The sequence below is a fragment of the Egretta garzetta genome, unplaced genomic scaffold, assembly GCF_000687185.1.
Source record: "Egretta garzetta isolate BGI_Z169 unplaced genomic scaffold, ASM68718v1 scaffold32, whole genome shotgun sequence".
NCBI lineage: Eukaryota > Metazoa > Chordata > Aves > Pelecaniformes > Ardeidae > Egretta > Egretta garzetta.
The window spans coordinates 3,935,491-3,951,512 of NW_009259035.1; the positions used below are offsets into that span (position 1 = coordinate 3,935,491).

Sequence of the window (16,022 nt, forward strand, 5' to 3'; positions counted from 1 at the left end):
GAATTCATGCACCTTGCTTATTGCTTCCCACCGCTCTTACTACTGGCTTACGTGTGGCAATACTGCTCCGTGCCAATACAGCAGGCTCAAAGGAGCCAAGGCTGTCGAGGAAAAGTTCCGTTGTAAAAATCTGGGACTTGTGCAAAGAGGCACTTGCTGGCATTATAGCATTTAGTGCATCATTATCATTCAGAGCATTTAGTTCATGCGTTATTATTTTAGGCATTTATTAAATTTGAAAATCCAATCTCAAACTGATTGTAGTGCCTGCCACCCAACAGGTACCGGGTTAGCTTGTGTGAGGGTATTTTTATGGGAAGAGTGCCATCGTGTGGCAAGCATAGCAGTGCCCACGCTTGCAAGAAACCTCCCTTCCTCCTGCTGCTTTTCATGGAATGACAATAAAAGTACGATTTTAATTTCTGCAAATGTGCTACAAAAATAGGAAACTAGGAACGGGTTGGTAGCGTGAAATCTTTTTAATGTGTCACCTATTATTTTGGTTCTGTAAATGGGTGAATTCAGAAACAAACTGGTTACTAAGTCTAAGAGAAGGGAGATCTCCCTTTTTCTCTGTGTGAAGTTAATATAGTTAGATATTCCTGCTCTTATAATCTCTCTTGATACGTATTTTATCTCTCAACATCTGTTTTCAGCTGCAGTTTTACAAGGCTTCATTATAAGCTTTCTATTTCTCAAGATTTTCCATGTAATGATACAATTACTCTCCCTGGTTTCTGCTTCTTTTTTATGTTTTCCTTTAAATAATTGAACTTACATGTTACATCCATAAAGAAAATTGCCAATAATTAGCAAGAGTACAATTAGGAATAAATCTCTGTTAAGGAACAAGCTAAAGTTCAGTGTCTTTATGCAAATGCCTATTGTTGAAAAGATGTCTTGTGTAATCAGGAATTACACTGACAAGTGAAGAATCATTTAATTAATGAGAATAGAGCAATCATTTGGATGGTTCGTTCTATTACTGACTGAATAAAAGAGAGAAAATAGCCCTGCTCAGGGCTTAGAGTTGCTGCTGGAAGAAATAAGCCCCACAATGTCATTCTGTTACTGCCTAGTGTAGGTAGTACAGTAATTCCTAAATATAAAAACACATATGCCAAATGTTTGGACTGGGCATCGAAAATTAATCTTCTATTACTCCATGAGAACTTATACGAAAGGGCTCTGTTTATGGTGGCGATCTGCTGCTCCTGCTAACCTGACAGACTGGAATAGTTGGGCCAAAATACTCACATAAGTCCTAATGGAGGATGCTAGGGCAGTGAAAACTAGAATTGCGGTGAGTTATGGCTGTAAGCACGGTGTGCCATGACAGAAAGTAGTGTATGGGCTGTGTTTGCAGTCACAGAGGAGTAATTATGGTGGGAAAGGACTTCCGGAGGGCTCCAGCCCAAGCCCTCTCCTCAAAGCAGGTCTGATTAGGTCAGGTTGCCCAATGGGCCTTTGAGTATCGCCAAGGATGGAGATGCTGCAAATTCTCTGTTCAGTCTTTGACCTCTCACATTTTCCTTTTTATCTAGTCGGAATTGCTCGTGGTCCAGTTCGTCCCATTTGCATCTCTTCCTGTCACTGGGTCTGGCTCCAGCTTCTATACACGCTCCCTATAGGCAGCTCTAGGCAGCAATCCTGCGTGTGGTCCCCATGCCTCCAAAGCTCCTCTGAACAGCTATTCTGTCTCTAGAAACAGAGCAGAGACTCCTCCTGTCCTTGACTTATCCCTGCCCCCTCAGGAAGCTGCGGGATGGGGCTCCCCTAAGTTGGCATTGGGTTTGGGACAATTCAAAATACAGCCCAGGCAACTCTGACCTTGTTCACCATTCTCCAGGGCTGGCAATGTACTGTCAGTGGGCATTGCACAGAGTATGTCCCACTTCTTAGAAACACACAGCTATGCGAACAAGGTAGTTCTGGCATTTCCAAAGCCACGCGTAACCCTTGCAGTCTGTTCCTCAAGGGCACTGTTCCCTTTGGTACGGCACATAGGTGGACAAGCCATTCCCCTCTGAACAGGTCGGGATCTCAGCCACAGGATGTACTCCCAGGTAGGAAGCAGAAACTCTCTCCAGAGCTGTGCTGGGATTTAAGCCACTGAAGGCTGCATTCCTGGTAGGACCACAGCGTAACTATATGGTCGTTTGGATGTGCCATAGAAAATTTATCGGCTTCATTGACATGCCTACCTGTTCAAGTGGCATTTGAGATTGAATGATCTCTGTATAGAGCAGTTGCCCTGTGCTTCCGAGATGCATTCAAACTCCTTTTCATAACACTATTTTTCTGAGGTTGAGGTAGACCACTGCACTGAGCTGTTATGGTAGCCCTGAGCCGGTGGGACAGCTTTTCTTCCTCCTTCAACACAGTACAGTCTCTGGTAGCAACATCCCAGACCTCTGCTGGTTTGCGTGCACTTGGATTTTTTGCATGCTGTGTCAAATGATTGCACAAGTAATTGTTTGCCTTCTAACACTGAAATGAAAAACAAATTTATTACATGAAGGAAAACATTCCCCCTGTTTTATTCTTTTTAAGTGTAATTGTTGAAATTTTTTATTTTGGGTAACCAGATGCACCCAGCTGCTACTCTAGGCATTTCTGGATGTTTTTAAAAAACCACTCTCCTCAGGAATAATGAGCTAAATATGAAAATCTTCTTCCAAACAGAATTCTCATTCCTCAAACTATTCATCTCACAGGAAGGCTATCTAAATACACTGGCCTTGAAAAATAAATACACCGGCCTTGCAATCTGTGTGGTAAATCTTTGGCAGTGGGCTGGGTATGGAGGTACAAGGACGAGTGGATTCCACAGCAAAGAACCTTCCTATGGAAGTTGCTTCCCAGCAGGTCGCACACTTGCGTTGAGCAAGGTTAGTTTAGGTCTTTACTGACTGCAATTGATATGGTTCTGCTCTCTCTCCAAAGCAGCAAGTAGGTAACCTGATAAAGATCAGTTTACAATAAGGTAATGTGTATCCTGTGGTACATCTGAATTGTATTTGCCTCTTTTTCTTTTTTTTTTTTGATTGAAATGTCTCTTCTCCAGCAATTAAAATGCAAAATATATATTGCCAAATACCTAATGCACTACAAAAAGTCAATTGACACAGTCTGTAGTGAAATCCAGTTAAGAAAATTTGGCATATGAAGTAAAGCATTTTCATTAAGGGTCTTAAAAGAAGGAAAGAGAGACTTGTATGTGCTTTCCTGTATCTAGAGCGGGGCATATCTATCCATGTGCTCAGTCTTACAGGCAACCCCATATTCTGGCTTTCTTTCCTGGCTGGATTCATTAGCTGATGGCTTTCTGAGGCACATGGGAAGGTTGCGAGTAGTTGGATTACATCCTCGGGCTCTCAGATGCCACCTCCACTGCCCCGCTGTAACTCCTGACTCTATGCTTTCTCCTCAAGGATTTTGGAGCTGCAGCAGAACGGTGACATGGACATCCTGAAGCATAAGTGGTGGCCGAAGAACGGTCAATGTGATCTTTACTCATCTGTGGATACCAAACAGAAAGGAGGTGCCCTGGACATTAAAAGTTTTGCAGGTGTTTTCTGCATCCTCGCTGCTGGGATTGTCCTATCCTGTTTCATTGCAATGTTGGAAACGTGGTGGAATAAAAGGAAAGGCTCCCGGGTTCCATCAAAAGAGGTATTAGACCCTCCATTTCTCCTGGGGAATTTCCATGCACCCTAAAGATTGCTGCCTTGACTTTATAGCATTAGAGAGGGTGGGGAATCATATTCAGAGAAATTTCCTTAGCTTCCTGATTTTTTAAGGTAAATGCTGTTCCTCTAAATCTCTTCAGCTATTCTTTCTAGAAAAGCTCAAATGAAAAAAAAAAAAGAAAATATGTATATTGATGATGTATAAATATGCAACTATTCTGAGTAAAACACATCTGTTACTTGTAGAATAGTACATTATTAATACATCAATATTTAGCTCATTATTCCCATTGGTGAGAGCTAATTCTCACCAGTAAGTTCAAAGGTTTCTTGGCTGCTTCTTGAAAAATACATCCCCTAAGCTCAGTGGCTGAGTCTTTCAAAACAGATTTGCAAAGTTTAGCCCTTTAATTAGCAGTTAGCTTCTTAAATAAGCTTGTCCCCATTTTCAGAAAAGTTAACCTCTTGAGACTTCAGCTCTCGTTATTTAATCTGAAGTCCAGGGAAGCAAGCATACATTAGATTCTTTAGATTCAGGCCAGACTTATTTCTGAAATCTACTACAGACGTGTTTCAGAAAATCTTGGATGGAGAACCCGGGGAGAAATATGTTATTTTACACCAGAGATGAGTTTGTTTCTATGCCTGCATGTGTAACGCTTTCCTTTCCATGGCAATCCACCTGCCCCTTTACCAGCCATCTGAGCCTTATGTGGTCTTAAAAACAATTTTTTTCCCTTCATCATTAAGTCTTTAGCTCTACAAAATACTAGAAAAACATCAGGAAAACAAAAAAGTTATTAAAATGTACTTGGCAGCGATGCCCAAAGCTGAACCTAAATATGTAGCACTATCAATTACAGCTTTTCTATCTGTGTAGCTTAGACACATCTGTGTAGCTTGTGGGGTGTTGCTATTAATTTGTGTGCAGTGGTCTCACTTTCTCTGCAGTTTCTCCATTGTGTTTATTCCTGCTAATCTAATGCTGTGTAATCAGGCAGGATTAATTACACTACCTAATTAGACAGCATTGGCACTCATGTTAGAATACGTTTAAACTTTTCTTGCCTGTTTTAATTCCCAAGCTTTTTTTTGTTCAGGATCTGGACCGGACCATTATTAAAAGGAAAAAAAAAAAAACCAAACCAAAAAAGAATCTCTAGTCTTTAAATTGGGTTTCTCAGGAATGGAAACCATATAGTTTTAACTGGTAAATTATTTTAGAACCCTAAAATTTACTTGATTCTTTTTTACCCAAACTTTCAGAACTGCATACTTCCTATTTATCTGGTGCAAAACATGAAAATAAATAACAAAGGAAAATAATGTTTTATATGACTCTAAAATTTCCTATTTCAATTTTCAAATGCAGAGAAATTCACGTGTATACTTTCCACAAATGGTATAATTTGGCCTCCTTGATCTTTGTTACGTGGTCATTAGCTTAGCACGTAAAATTGCATCTCAACGCTAAATCGAAAAGCTTGGCTCAAAACTGAGTTTAACGTGGACGTATGTGCTGAATGTCCCCACTATCCTGGATGTGGGGGTCATTCAGCAAAGAAATACATCTTAACTAACTTTCTTAAAATTCATTTTAGCTTCCATGAAATCCATTGGCTCTTCCAGGCCACTAGTCCAGAGTCGGGGGTCAGATTGGGCCAGTTTGTGGTCAGCAAGCCAACCCTTTTTCCTGGTGGCTGCCATCTTGTGCTCCAGAATGCAAGCATTTATACTGAAAAAAATTGTCTTATGGTTGCGAAGATAACATTTCAGTCGCGTACCAGAAGTAATCCATTCAATGATGTCTGCCTGAGTCTGCAGACAGCCTTAAACGGTAGCTCTGAGAGAAGTATGAACCGCCCCAGTAATCTCAATGGGATGTTGACTCTGAAGCCTGATGATAATTTAAATGTGAAAACTGCTGAATATGTCACTACTGATCACACAAGAGAGAAGAGGAAAGATCATATTATGGAGATATGCACAATCTTACTGTGAGTGGGTCTCATTTTGGTGTATGGATTGGGTGGAGATCGGGTTGTGGGCTAAGCATGGGAGAATATCACCGCTTATATATTTTCACTGGTCTGACCCTAGCCCCAAATGCATCTCTGTAAGAGAAGAAAGAGGAGTAACTTATAGAGGCTCAGAAGTGATGAAATTCCAATCTTTTCCCAATTGGCATTTTAAATTACATGTTTGTGTGGTTTTTTCAAAATTAAAAACAAACAAACAAAAACCAACCAACCAATCAAAAAAAAAAAAAAAAGAAAAAAAGGAAAAATCTTTAGGACTGTCCCTCAGAGACATAGTCATGACTTGCACACGCTAACAGAGCCTCTGTGTATTTCTTTAGCTTCCGATGTGGTCCCAGTTCTCCTGCATCCATATGCAGCTCCAAAGTTAGTAGGAGAGAGCGTTTGGTGAATGCGTTTGGTTTTGGTGTCACCTGTGTTGTTGTTATGTGCATCCATGTCTATGTCCACATGTGAATAAACTATAGACAGAAAGCCAAGTCCGAGAAACGAGCACTGCATTTTTTCCCTCCCGTGATGAGCTCAAAGCAAAGCCTCTGCGGTCAGCGATCATCCAGTCCCTGGGAGATCCCTGATGCCCCGTTCCCTGCCCCTCTTCTCCCGTTTTGTCTCCCTGTCCCTGTATTGGAGGGTAAAATCCTGGAGGGGAGCTGGCCTCTTAGTCTTCTTCCAGTCAGGCTCTGTGTTCGGCGTGGTACCAGTGCAAATATTCGGTGATCCGTTTTGCTAAGTAGATGAACTCCTGCAGTTTGTTCTAGGTGTGGACTTTTTCAGAGTGCTTGACCTCATTCCTAGACAAAGGAGGGATCTCGAGCCCATTCGGTATACTAGGAGTTTTGCCATTGATTCAGGGAGCTCTGGATCAAGCCAGTCATTGAATTGCAGTAATCAAGGCTGGAAGTCATCAGTGCACATCTATCGGCTGCCTAATTATCCTCTGTGAGGTCCTAGCGTGTGAGATATTTCTAGTGGCCTGGAAGAGCCAGTAGATTTCACAGAGATTAAGGTAAATGTTAAGGTTAGTTGAAATTATTTTTGTTCCGAATGAGCTGCGCTACCTAGGTTGAGGGAATACCCCTGTACGTGTAAACTTAATGCCCCTTTGGATTAAGCTTTGCAGTTCAGTAAATACCTATGTACAATACAGGTGATTTATTGTGTCACCTAGGACGTGCTCCTCTTTTTGTAATTTCCGTGCATTTAAATTCTCAGTTGTAACATACAAACCTGTTTAACTGAGTTCTTTGGGAGGAGAGATTTAAGAAGGAAAAGGGACAGAGGTAAGAGGAGGGATGATATATTACAATAAATGCCCCAGCCCACCTTCTCTTCTTCTCACCCACAAGAGCATAATTCTATCAGAATCAGTGGAATTGCTGCTTTGTAGGTAAGGGGAGAATGAACCCTTCTTTTGGCACTGTAATTTAAAATCGTCTGGTGTACTCCTTTCCATGTGATGTCAGTGAGTCGCCAGTGCTTGGATTTTTGTCTAGAAGTTCAGCTTTTCTATGCCACAATTTATATTATCGAGGCAACTTGAGATGTTTTTAGCCCCTCCTTAAGCCCTGAGAGGATGACAGAGACAGCAACCAGATCCCTCAGAGCCTCCCATGTTGTCGTTCAAACTTAGTCCTCATTGTGGAGTTGAAGAACTGGCATCACCCCAGACATTTGAGATTATGCTTTGCTTTCATGGCACAAAGTTTACTGTTACTCAGCTGTTGCTAGTCCAACCCGCCTAGCTCTGAGCCCTGCTTTTCCTGACGGAAACCGACCCATAGCACTTGGAGATTTGTTGTTCGGATTCAGGGTTTGAAGGTAGCTGTGGTGTAAGGGTCTGCCTCGGTTTGGCTTAGCCCACCCAGCTTCAGGCGGTGGAGGTGTTTGCTGGTGACGTTCGGAGATGCCATCAGCTAACAGCCAGCTGTAGTTACTTGTGCGTTGGGCTTCCCGAGCAGTTCGGATCGTACTGTGAAGCTTCCACCCAGCACAAATGGTGATGGTGAGCGGTGCCTCTTGTTTTTCTCATTCCCCAGGACGACAAGGAGATCGACCTGGAGCACCTCCACAGGCGCGTGAACAGCCTCTGCACAGACGACGACAGTCCCCATAAACAGTTCTCCACCTCGTCGATTGACTTGACCCCACTGGACATTGACACTTTACCCACACGTCAGGCACTGGAGCAAATCAGTGACTTCAGAAACACTCACATCACCACAACCACCTTCATACCAGAACAGATCCAGACTCTGAGCCGCACGCTGTCTGCTAAAGCCGCTTCGGGTTTCTCCTTCGGCAGCGTGCCCGAGCACCGAACTGGCCCTTTCAGGCACAGGGCACCCAACGGTGGCTTTTTCAGAAGCCCCATCAAAACAATGTCATCTATCCCTTACCAACCAACTCCTACTCTGGGGCTGAATATCGGTAGTGACCCAGACCGAGGCACCTCCATCTGAGCATCAGACCAAGTTTCTTCACTGTTTCTTTCTTAGGACTCCCTTTGCAAGGAGCAGCTGTAATATTGTGGGACTAACATGGATGTAACCTTTTTTCTTTTCCTTATTTTTTGGGGGTTTGAGGGTTGGGTTTTTTTAATTTGTTTGGGGGTTGTTTTCTGTTTGTTTTTTTTTTTTCTTTTTTTTTTTTTCTTTTATTTAAGAATCAGGATTATTAGTAGCAACTCTTCCTCCTCCTCTTCTCTGCTTTCTCGGTCTGGTCTCCTCTGTCTCCCCTTATTCTCGTTACTCTTTACTACTTGAACCACTTATTCTTTGGTTTATCACCACGTTAGGTTTTGGTTACTTCAGGCTTTTCATATACTTTAAATATAGGAAACGTGCAGTGATTCATGCATAGAAGACCCCTGAGGATTACTTTACAGAAGGGCATTCGCTCCTCCTCCCCCACCGCCTTTTTTTACTATAATTGCAATAACTTAAATCCTTTTCATGTATTTTGCTGCATCCGGTCAGTGCTCCACTGCTGTGTGTCCTTTTAACTGTGGACCAAAGGCAAACCCTGCAGTTTAAAAAAAAAAAAAAAGGAAAAATTTAAAAAAAAAAGGCAAAAGAAAAAAAAAGGAAAAAAATGAACGCAAAACAAATGAAGTTAGAAGACCATTCAGGCCCCATAATATGAGAATGCAATTTTGTAGGATTACAAAAAGCCATTACTATGCCAGTAAAGACTACAGTTAAATCTACTTTTGCACTGCAACAGTGCATATGACCTTTATGTGATTGTACAGTGTTAAAAGTTTTTCTTATGTACAGTAAACTGTATCATATGGCAGAAGCCTCTGTTGTGTTAAATAAATTAGTATCTCATACATATATATATATACATATATACACACAGGTATGTGTATATATATATACATGTATATATAGCTATAAAATGGCAGCCGTTGCTATTGCAGTTCATTTAATAAAGCTTTAGTAAAAATGTGTTGTATACAGGAAAGATGTACAGTGCAGGGGGTCTTTTCATTTAGAAAAGACAGGTTGCTTTAATGTTATTCTGACTCGCATCGTTTGCCAACAGATCATATTTTATACTTTTTTATTAGAACATCCAGGGCAATTTGACGTTTGTACCTAGATGTAACTCCTTCGGTTAGGTTTTGCATTGGCTATTGAGCATTCTATAAGGCTAACATTGATAATTTTACTTCTAATCGATTAGACAAATGGAACTCTCTCTTAGGTATACCACATTCATGAGCAACTAATATAGCTCTAGAGAAGTTTAAACATAGATCAAAGGTTAATAAATTATTTTCCAAATCAGCACAGCTGATCAATACAATAATGGTGTTAGTGGAGAAAAAAAAAAAGCCCTCAACAAATACAGATGTGGCCTTAATTATAATCACGTATTGTTCTAAGGAAAAAAAAATAGGAACAGGCGCTCATTTTAACCCTTTATATGTTAAGTTAGATTTAGAGGAGCTATGTATTTTTTACATTAGTGCCAACTGTATAGAACAAGAGAAAGAACAGCAGTGAGAGCAAGACCAGTGCCCACTTTGGCACCAGCTTTTTAAAGTAACACTGTTACCTGTTAGAAATGTAGGAAGAGCTTTCAATTTGTAATCCTTAAAACTAAAAATGCGGTTAAGTAGAAAGCAAGCAGTTTATCCTGTGAGGTTTTTTTGGTTTGGTTTTGGTTTTAATGCAGCCATACACTTATTTTAACCTAACTCATTCTTTGGCTAGGATTAATAGGAATCAGCCTATGTGATTTGCTTTAGGATAAATTAAAAGGTATATTCTTCAGATCTATTCTATTTTGATGCTAATTCTGTTCTGGGGGAGCATCTTGTACTGTCACTGTTTTTTGTACTAAATCTTCAAATATTGTCTACTGTGTAAGGCAGAACAAATTCCTATCGTGCAAAAGGCCATTTTGTTTCCAGGGTAGCAAGTGTCTAAAAGCATGCACAACTTGCTTCCCCCTTGTAACATTCATGAACTCATCCACACTTCGGAGTAAAATGAAAAAAAAAAAAAAAAAAAAAAAGAAAATTTCTTTCCAACAAGCTACGTAGGGACATACCAGATGTTGCAGTGATTTTAGCTATTAAAAAAACCTGTTAACCATGTACGATATTTAAAATAGGCCTATTTTGATGTGTTGCCTATTATACAGATACACAAAACACTTTTTGGAGGCCTCAGTTACAAGTGGCAGAGCTTTCTGTGTATAATTTGTCTAAATAATTTGTCTAATAAAATTGTTTTCTAAACTTGTGTTTCCTCCTGTTTGATCGCTGAGTGCTGTGGGATTTTCAGCCTGCGGCAAGGGGTTTTGCCGCACCGTTACTGAAGGGGATTTAGCCCATGGAGATGGCAGGAGCTTGCCAGGCTGCCAGGAGTCAGCTCAGTGTAGAGCATCCATGGAAATCACCGAGACTTACCATACGTATCAATGCCAGGCTTAGAGTTCAGAAAACATACAGGGACAGCATTTTGGAGAATGGTTTTAGAGTTCGTTGGCACTGACATGTACAGGGCGTGATTTTGTAGAAATACTGCATCCCACCTCCATCCTTTTTAGCGTAATCTAGGAATTTTCTTGGAACGTGGTTGTTATTTTTACAGAATCACATTCTGCCGTCTTTATTTGCACAGAAGTTAGTTGCTGTGATACTGGATATACACTGCCTTTAGATTTGACAAAATTTGTAGCGTGAGAGAATTTAGCCCATATTTGGCCTTCTCAATCCTTAAGTTTCAATAACATGTTAAACTTAACGGCCTAGTCATTAGTAAGTCACGCAGGATGTACTGCAGTAATGTCAGTCGTGGTGATTTAACTTGCAGCATCCAGAGTTTGTCTGCTGGCTTTTTACACTCAGTATATTTCATCCACTGAATAATATTTTTGCCCTCTTACAATTTTCTACGAAGCTAAGCAGGCATTTGGGGGATTTCATTTTATAGTTTCAAAAATACATTGGAGGGAGTCCTCAATTCATTGCTAGATGAAAAAAAAAATCTGAATCTAGATAACGTAAAAATCTGAAGGAACTTAGATTATTGAAAATGCCTTGAGGTTAAAATGTAAAGGTGCCTACGCATTAACGCCAGTAGGATTGTACATCAGTGGGCACCAAATGCCTAGCAGCGGGGTGCTGGAAGCTTTTGTAACCAGGCTGCTTTTCTTACTTCAGAAAAATCAGCCAAGGGACAAGCTCTACGTATTTTCTCTGAGGCAGAGCCATGGCAAACTGAGGCACTGACCCTACAAGCCCTTCCTTCTGCATATTACGGTGTATCTAGTAGGGGTTCCCTTAGCCACAAAGATGCTTGCAGGATCAGGGTCTTAGTTTTAGGCTGTTCCTGGCCTGTAAAGTATTCATGGCCTCTTGGAAAGCGCTGTCCTGCTGGCATCGTAAGTCATTCACTTAAACATTGGCATTGTCCCTGTCACTCGCACTCGCAGACACTCCCCTCCAGAGCTGCCTAGTTTTACAGAAATGGCCTAGGTACTCTCTGTAACAGGTTACATTAAGGTGAACCCGATGTGACGCTTCTCCCTTTCTTTAAATAAAAATCTCGTGAAGTAACAGTGTTAAAGACTGCCAAGTGTTTCCTCTGCAGGAGACCACAGTGCTTGGAAATACAAGCCAGCTCTATAGGAAGATGAGATGAGTTGTTTGCATGGTGATGCCAGTCATACAGCCATTTTGACGCACCAGCCTCAAACAAAAAGCAAGCAGTGGAAGAAAATATATTTATCCAATTTCAAAGAATCACTTAGTAAGATGTTTCTATTGACCAACAGTGAAATACCTGGAGAAAAAAAAAAAAAATAGTCCTGCTGTGCCAATCAAGTGAATGATTGCAACTGTCCCTGACTCAGCCACAGCATGACCAGGGCCAAAGTCTCCTGGGTTTCCCTCCTGACTTCATAAAAACAGAGTGCTAGTGTCATTTCCCTAAATCGATCAGATTTTTTAGAAGTCTCTTCTTCTCTTTCTTCCCTGCTCACATAGGATGCTATGAAGCGATCAGACCGTAAAGCTGCTGCTCTGTGCTTGAACACTCGCTGTAGCTGGGCCAATACTGGAGGCGAATACCCCAGAGAAGTTTAATTCCTCAAATCTGCACAAAGGTGATGACATGAAAAGTAAACCAGCTCCCCATGCGCATGCTTGTGGGTGTAGCTAATGAAAAAATAGAGTCTCGAAAACAACAGCAGGGGCATCATACCAACACAGCCCTGCTTTACCCCTTTTTCTCTCAGTCCCAGTATCTATGTTTCCCTTTCACGCTGCAGAGCTGTTTAGAAATAAATGTCAAAATCAAGTATCTGCGCCTAAGAATGAGCCATAGACAGAGTTTTTGGTAAACCCTGGGACATGAACACACGCACCCACGTGTCATATCAAGACCAGTGGGCAGCTGCAAACGCATCGTCACAACCCATCAGTGTGTCATTTCTCACACAAGGCATCGTTCACGAGGTCAGAAATAGCCTCCAAAGGAAGGTCAGCGCAGGCAGAATGATTCACGGCCTAATGAATTCCTAACCAAAAAAACGTACCAATGCCCCAAAATTACAGGAGCCATGAATTTCATGGGGAAAAAAAAAATTATCTTTCAAGAGGTATAGTTGTAAAAATAAATTTATTCTCTCTAAAGACTTACAGAATCTGCCCCCCCCCCATGCCATTCATCACAGTGGCGTGATGCTTTGCTTGTACTACAGAATTTATTTCTGTAACATTCGTCAGAAGGAAGGACAATATTACAGATGGAAAACTGGACTGTCAAGTCATTACCTACTGTGCTCCAGGTCACACAGGAAATTTGAGGCAGAAGCAAGAATTCAGCGTCTCAGGACCAGCGCACTGCTGTAAGGGGAAAAATAAATCTTTCTGCCCCAAATGCCCAGAGAAGGACTTTTAGCTGAGGATACTGGGGTGAGAGGGAGGAAAGCAGGGAGCCAAGGAGAGGGTTGCACCATCCGGGTGGGGTGGCAGTGGGAAGAGGCAATGGTTGTCCCAGTCACAGGCCAGAGATACAATTTCATCCCTGCTCCTTCTGTCCCAGCAGTCGTTTCGGACCAGTTTTGGCCCCTTAAAACCACTGGGGGCTGTTACGGGCATACCGGAGGCTGGTAAGCAGAGCTGCAGAGGCAGGTGGGTAGGTCACGCATTCCTCCCCAGTCCCCACCAGAAGCGTTGCCTGAGCCCACCAGCAGCTGCAGCATGCCACATGTGGGGGGCAGGTGGGTTGCATCCCACGCAGGGAGCAGAGGTGCTGGTCATGCTGCCCAAAGCAAGGGGTACTCAAACAGGCACCATGCCTGTATGAGCCCTGGTAAAATGGCCGAGAGCAGTAAAGGCTATACCAGCAGAAAAAGAAAGCTACCTGCAGCCCAGCAAGTACAGGACACCCATGACGTGACAGTCCAGTGCTCCTGTAGCTAATTATTCCTACCAGCACTAATAAGATTCTTATTCTTCAATGCAGGATATTTTTCCCCCCTTCTAAAAAAAAAAATGCTGTGTCCCATTCCTTGTTCCAAGCGGCAATGCACTGACACAACACGGGATAAGGGGCTGCTGTGGAATGCCAAAACAAAAATTAACAACAGCTTTATTTGCACACCCAGCTATCACCTGTTACAAGGCTGACCCCTGCCAAATCAAAATAAGGAGTTTAAGACAAACCTGTTAATTAATTGAAGGGGGACTGGGGGGGTGTGCATGCATGTCTACATGAGACAGCCATTGAGCACCTCAGGTAACCACACAGCTGCAGGGGCTTCCCTAAATTGCTACCCCTCCCGTGCCACACCCGATGTGGCAGCAGAACAGCTTGGCCTCACAGGGCATGGAAACTGGCAGCTCCGGTCCAGCCAAGGTGTATCGTGCAGGTTTGCCTTCGCAGCCCCCTAAGTGCCTGGCGTTACAGCCCCCCCAGATGAGTGCTCTGCAGCTGGGCTCACCACGCCCCAGCTCTGTGTCAGCTGTGTGCTTGCCCCCACCACCACCAACCCCCATTTGACCACCCCCACAGCAGAGTCAGGGGTGGCTGTGGAGAGCAGGAGGAGAAAGGAAAGGGATGTTTATTGCCGGGCAAAGATGCCCCCCACCCCTAATTTGAGGGTTCACACCTGACTGTGCTGGCTTTGCGGTTAGCTGCCCAACTATGTGCGGGCTGTATCACTGCCGGGGCCGAAGCCCTGCCTGCACACAGCCACGGGAACCAGCCTCACCACTGGAAATCTCATATCCTCCAATACATGGGAGATTGCCTGACGCCGGAGGCAGCCAGCAGATGCTGGGGCAAACATTTTGCCTGGGAGCCCGGTGTGAGGGTGGCAAACAAATACCCTGTGTTGTATTTGCCTCGCTCTGCCAGTCTAGCTCGCGTCCCTGTCAAGTGCCAGGGAAAAAAAGGGGGGAGTGGGCAGCTCTGTGCGTGCACTGCAGCCCTGGCACCGCCGGTAAGGTTGCCCTTCTCCCCCACCGGCCGGGGCCGTGCTCCTCCACGCACACAGCGGGGAGGTCTTGTTTGGTTTTGAATATTCCCCGTGTATGAATATTCACTGCGGACCACAGTAAGAGGAATTACAGCGGACCCAGGTTGCTACTAATTAATTCTTTTGCTTACACGCAAGGGAACGGGAGAAAGCAAGCAAATGCTGTGAACAAAGCTAATAATGCGGTCGCTTGCTACTCCGACGCTCTGACAACGTTTTTTACGGAATAGTCACTGCGGCGTGACAGCGAACACAGCAAGAAATTGATGTAGTGGAACAGAAAAGCATGTTGCTTTACCAAATAGTGCTCGGGCAATACTGGAATGGTTTGTCTTGCTCTGACTTCTACTGACTTTCTGAATAATATCTGCTGCTGCTTGGCTCGGTTTTACATCTCCGCAGGTTTAGGAGGCTGCAGATGAAGTTTTCTTCCCACCCCTGACAAGACAGAGTTCCCTAAAACGCTTTAGAAGATAAAAAAAAAAAATCCTGTTAGACTATCTATGCAATACAGAAGGTACAGCTGATACGGGACACAGGGGGCTTTGTTTTTCCTACGTCAAGACGAAAGATAGGTAGAAGTAGAGCTGATACACCTGGAAATCTGGCTTTTGAAGGACGTATTTATTGTCCTCGGTAAATATCGCTGTGATCTTCAGTTTTAAAGGCTTGCTGTATCATCTGGCAAGTGTAGGCCTATTCATATGTATATTAGGCCTGTTGTGTCTTACACATGTTGCTTGAAAAGGGAAAACTTAGTCCCATAAGTATTTCTAAACGTTTATTCCATAAATACGGACACATACACGCAGCTTGCTTTCTAAACTTATAGCCAGGGGGTTGTTATCCATGGTATATCGTCATTTGCTGGAGCATAAATAGAAGTTAACCTGAGTAGAGACGTGAATTCCTGATTTCATAGGTGGAAGCAGGTGCAGTGCTTCTGCATACGTAGCTCCATTCATCGCCCCACGCTTCATCTTCTCAAGTGCGTGGTGGTCGCTTGCAAAAGCACGGCCAAAAAAGGGGTGGGGGGGGGGGGGGCAAAAAGGGCACCGTTAGCCCCGGTTAGCCTGCTGCAGGGGTCGGAAGCCCCCGAGCCCAGCAGGCTGTTTCCTTTGTACGGCACCTCGCCGGATTTTTCGCTTATGAAGAGTTTTGCCTTTCATCGGTTACTTCTCATACAAAAGTGACATTGCCCGCTTCAGCGCTTGTGTGAATGACAAACAGACCCAAGGGGCTAAATTTGTCCTGGCCTCTTCGCAGCGCGCCCGAGGCCGGCTGGCACCCG

General features: G+C 43.2%; 1 protein-coding gene across 1 annotated transcript in view; it reads left to right on the forward strand.

Annotated features, from left to right (window-relative positions):
* The window catches only part of GRID2 (glutamate ionotropic receptor delta type subunit 2), a 746,969-nt gene extending 738,779 nt beyond the window's left edge, over positions 1–8,190 (forward strand). The window contains 2 exon segments of the mRNA XM_009634848.1: positions 3,435–3,675; positions 7,768–8,190. Of these exon segments, the coding sequence (XP_009633143.1) occupies positions 3,435–3,675; positions 7,768–8,190 (664 nt within the window).
* Positions 8,191–16,022: the final 7,832 nt, after the last annotated feature.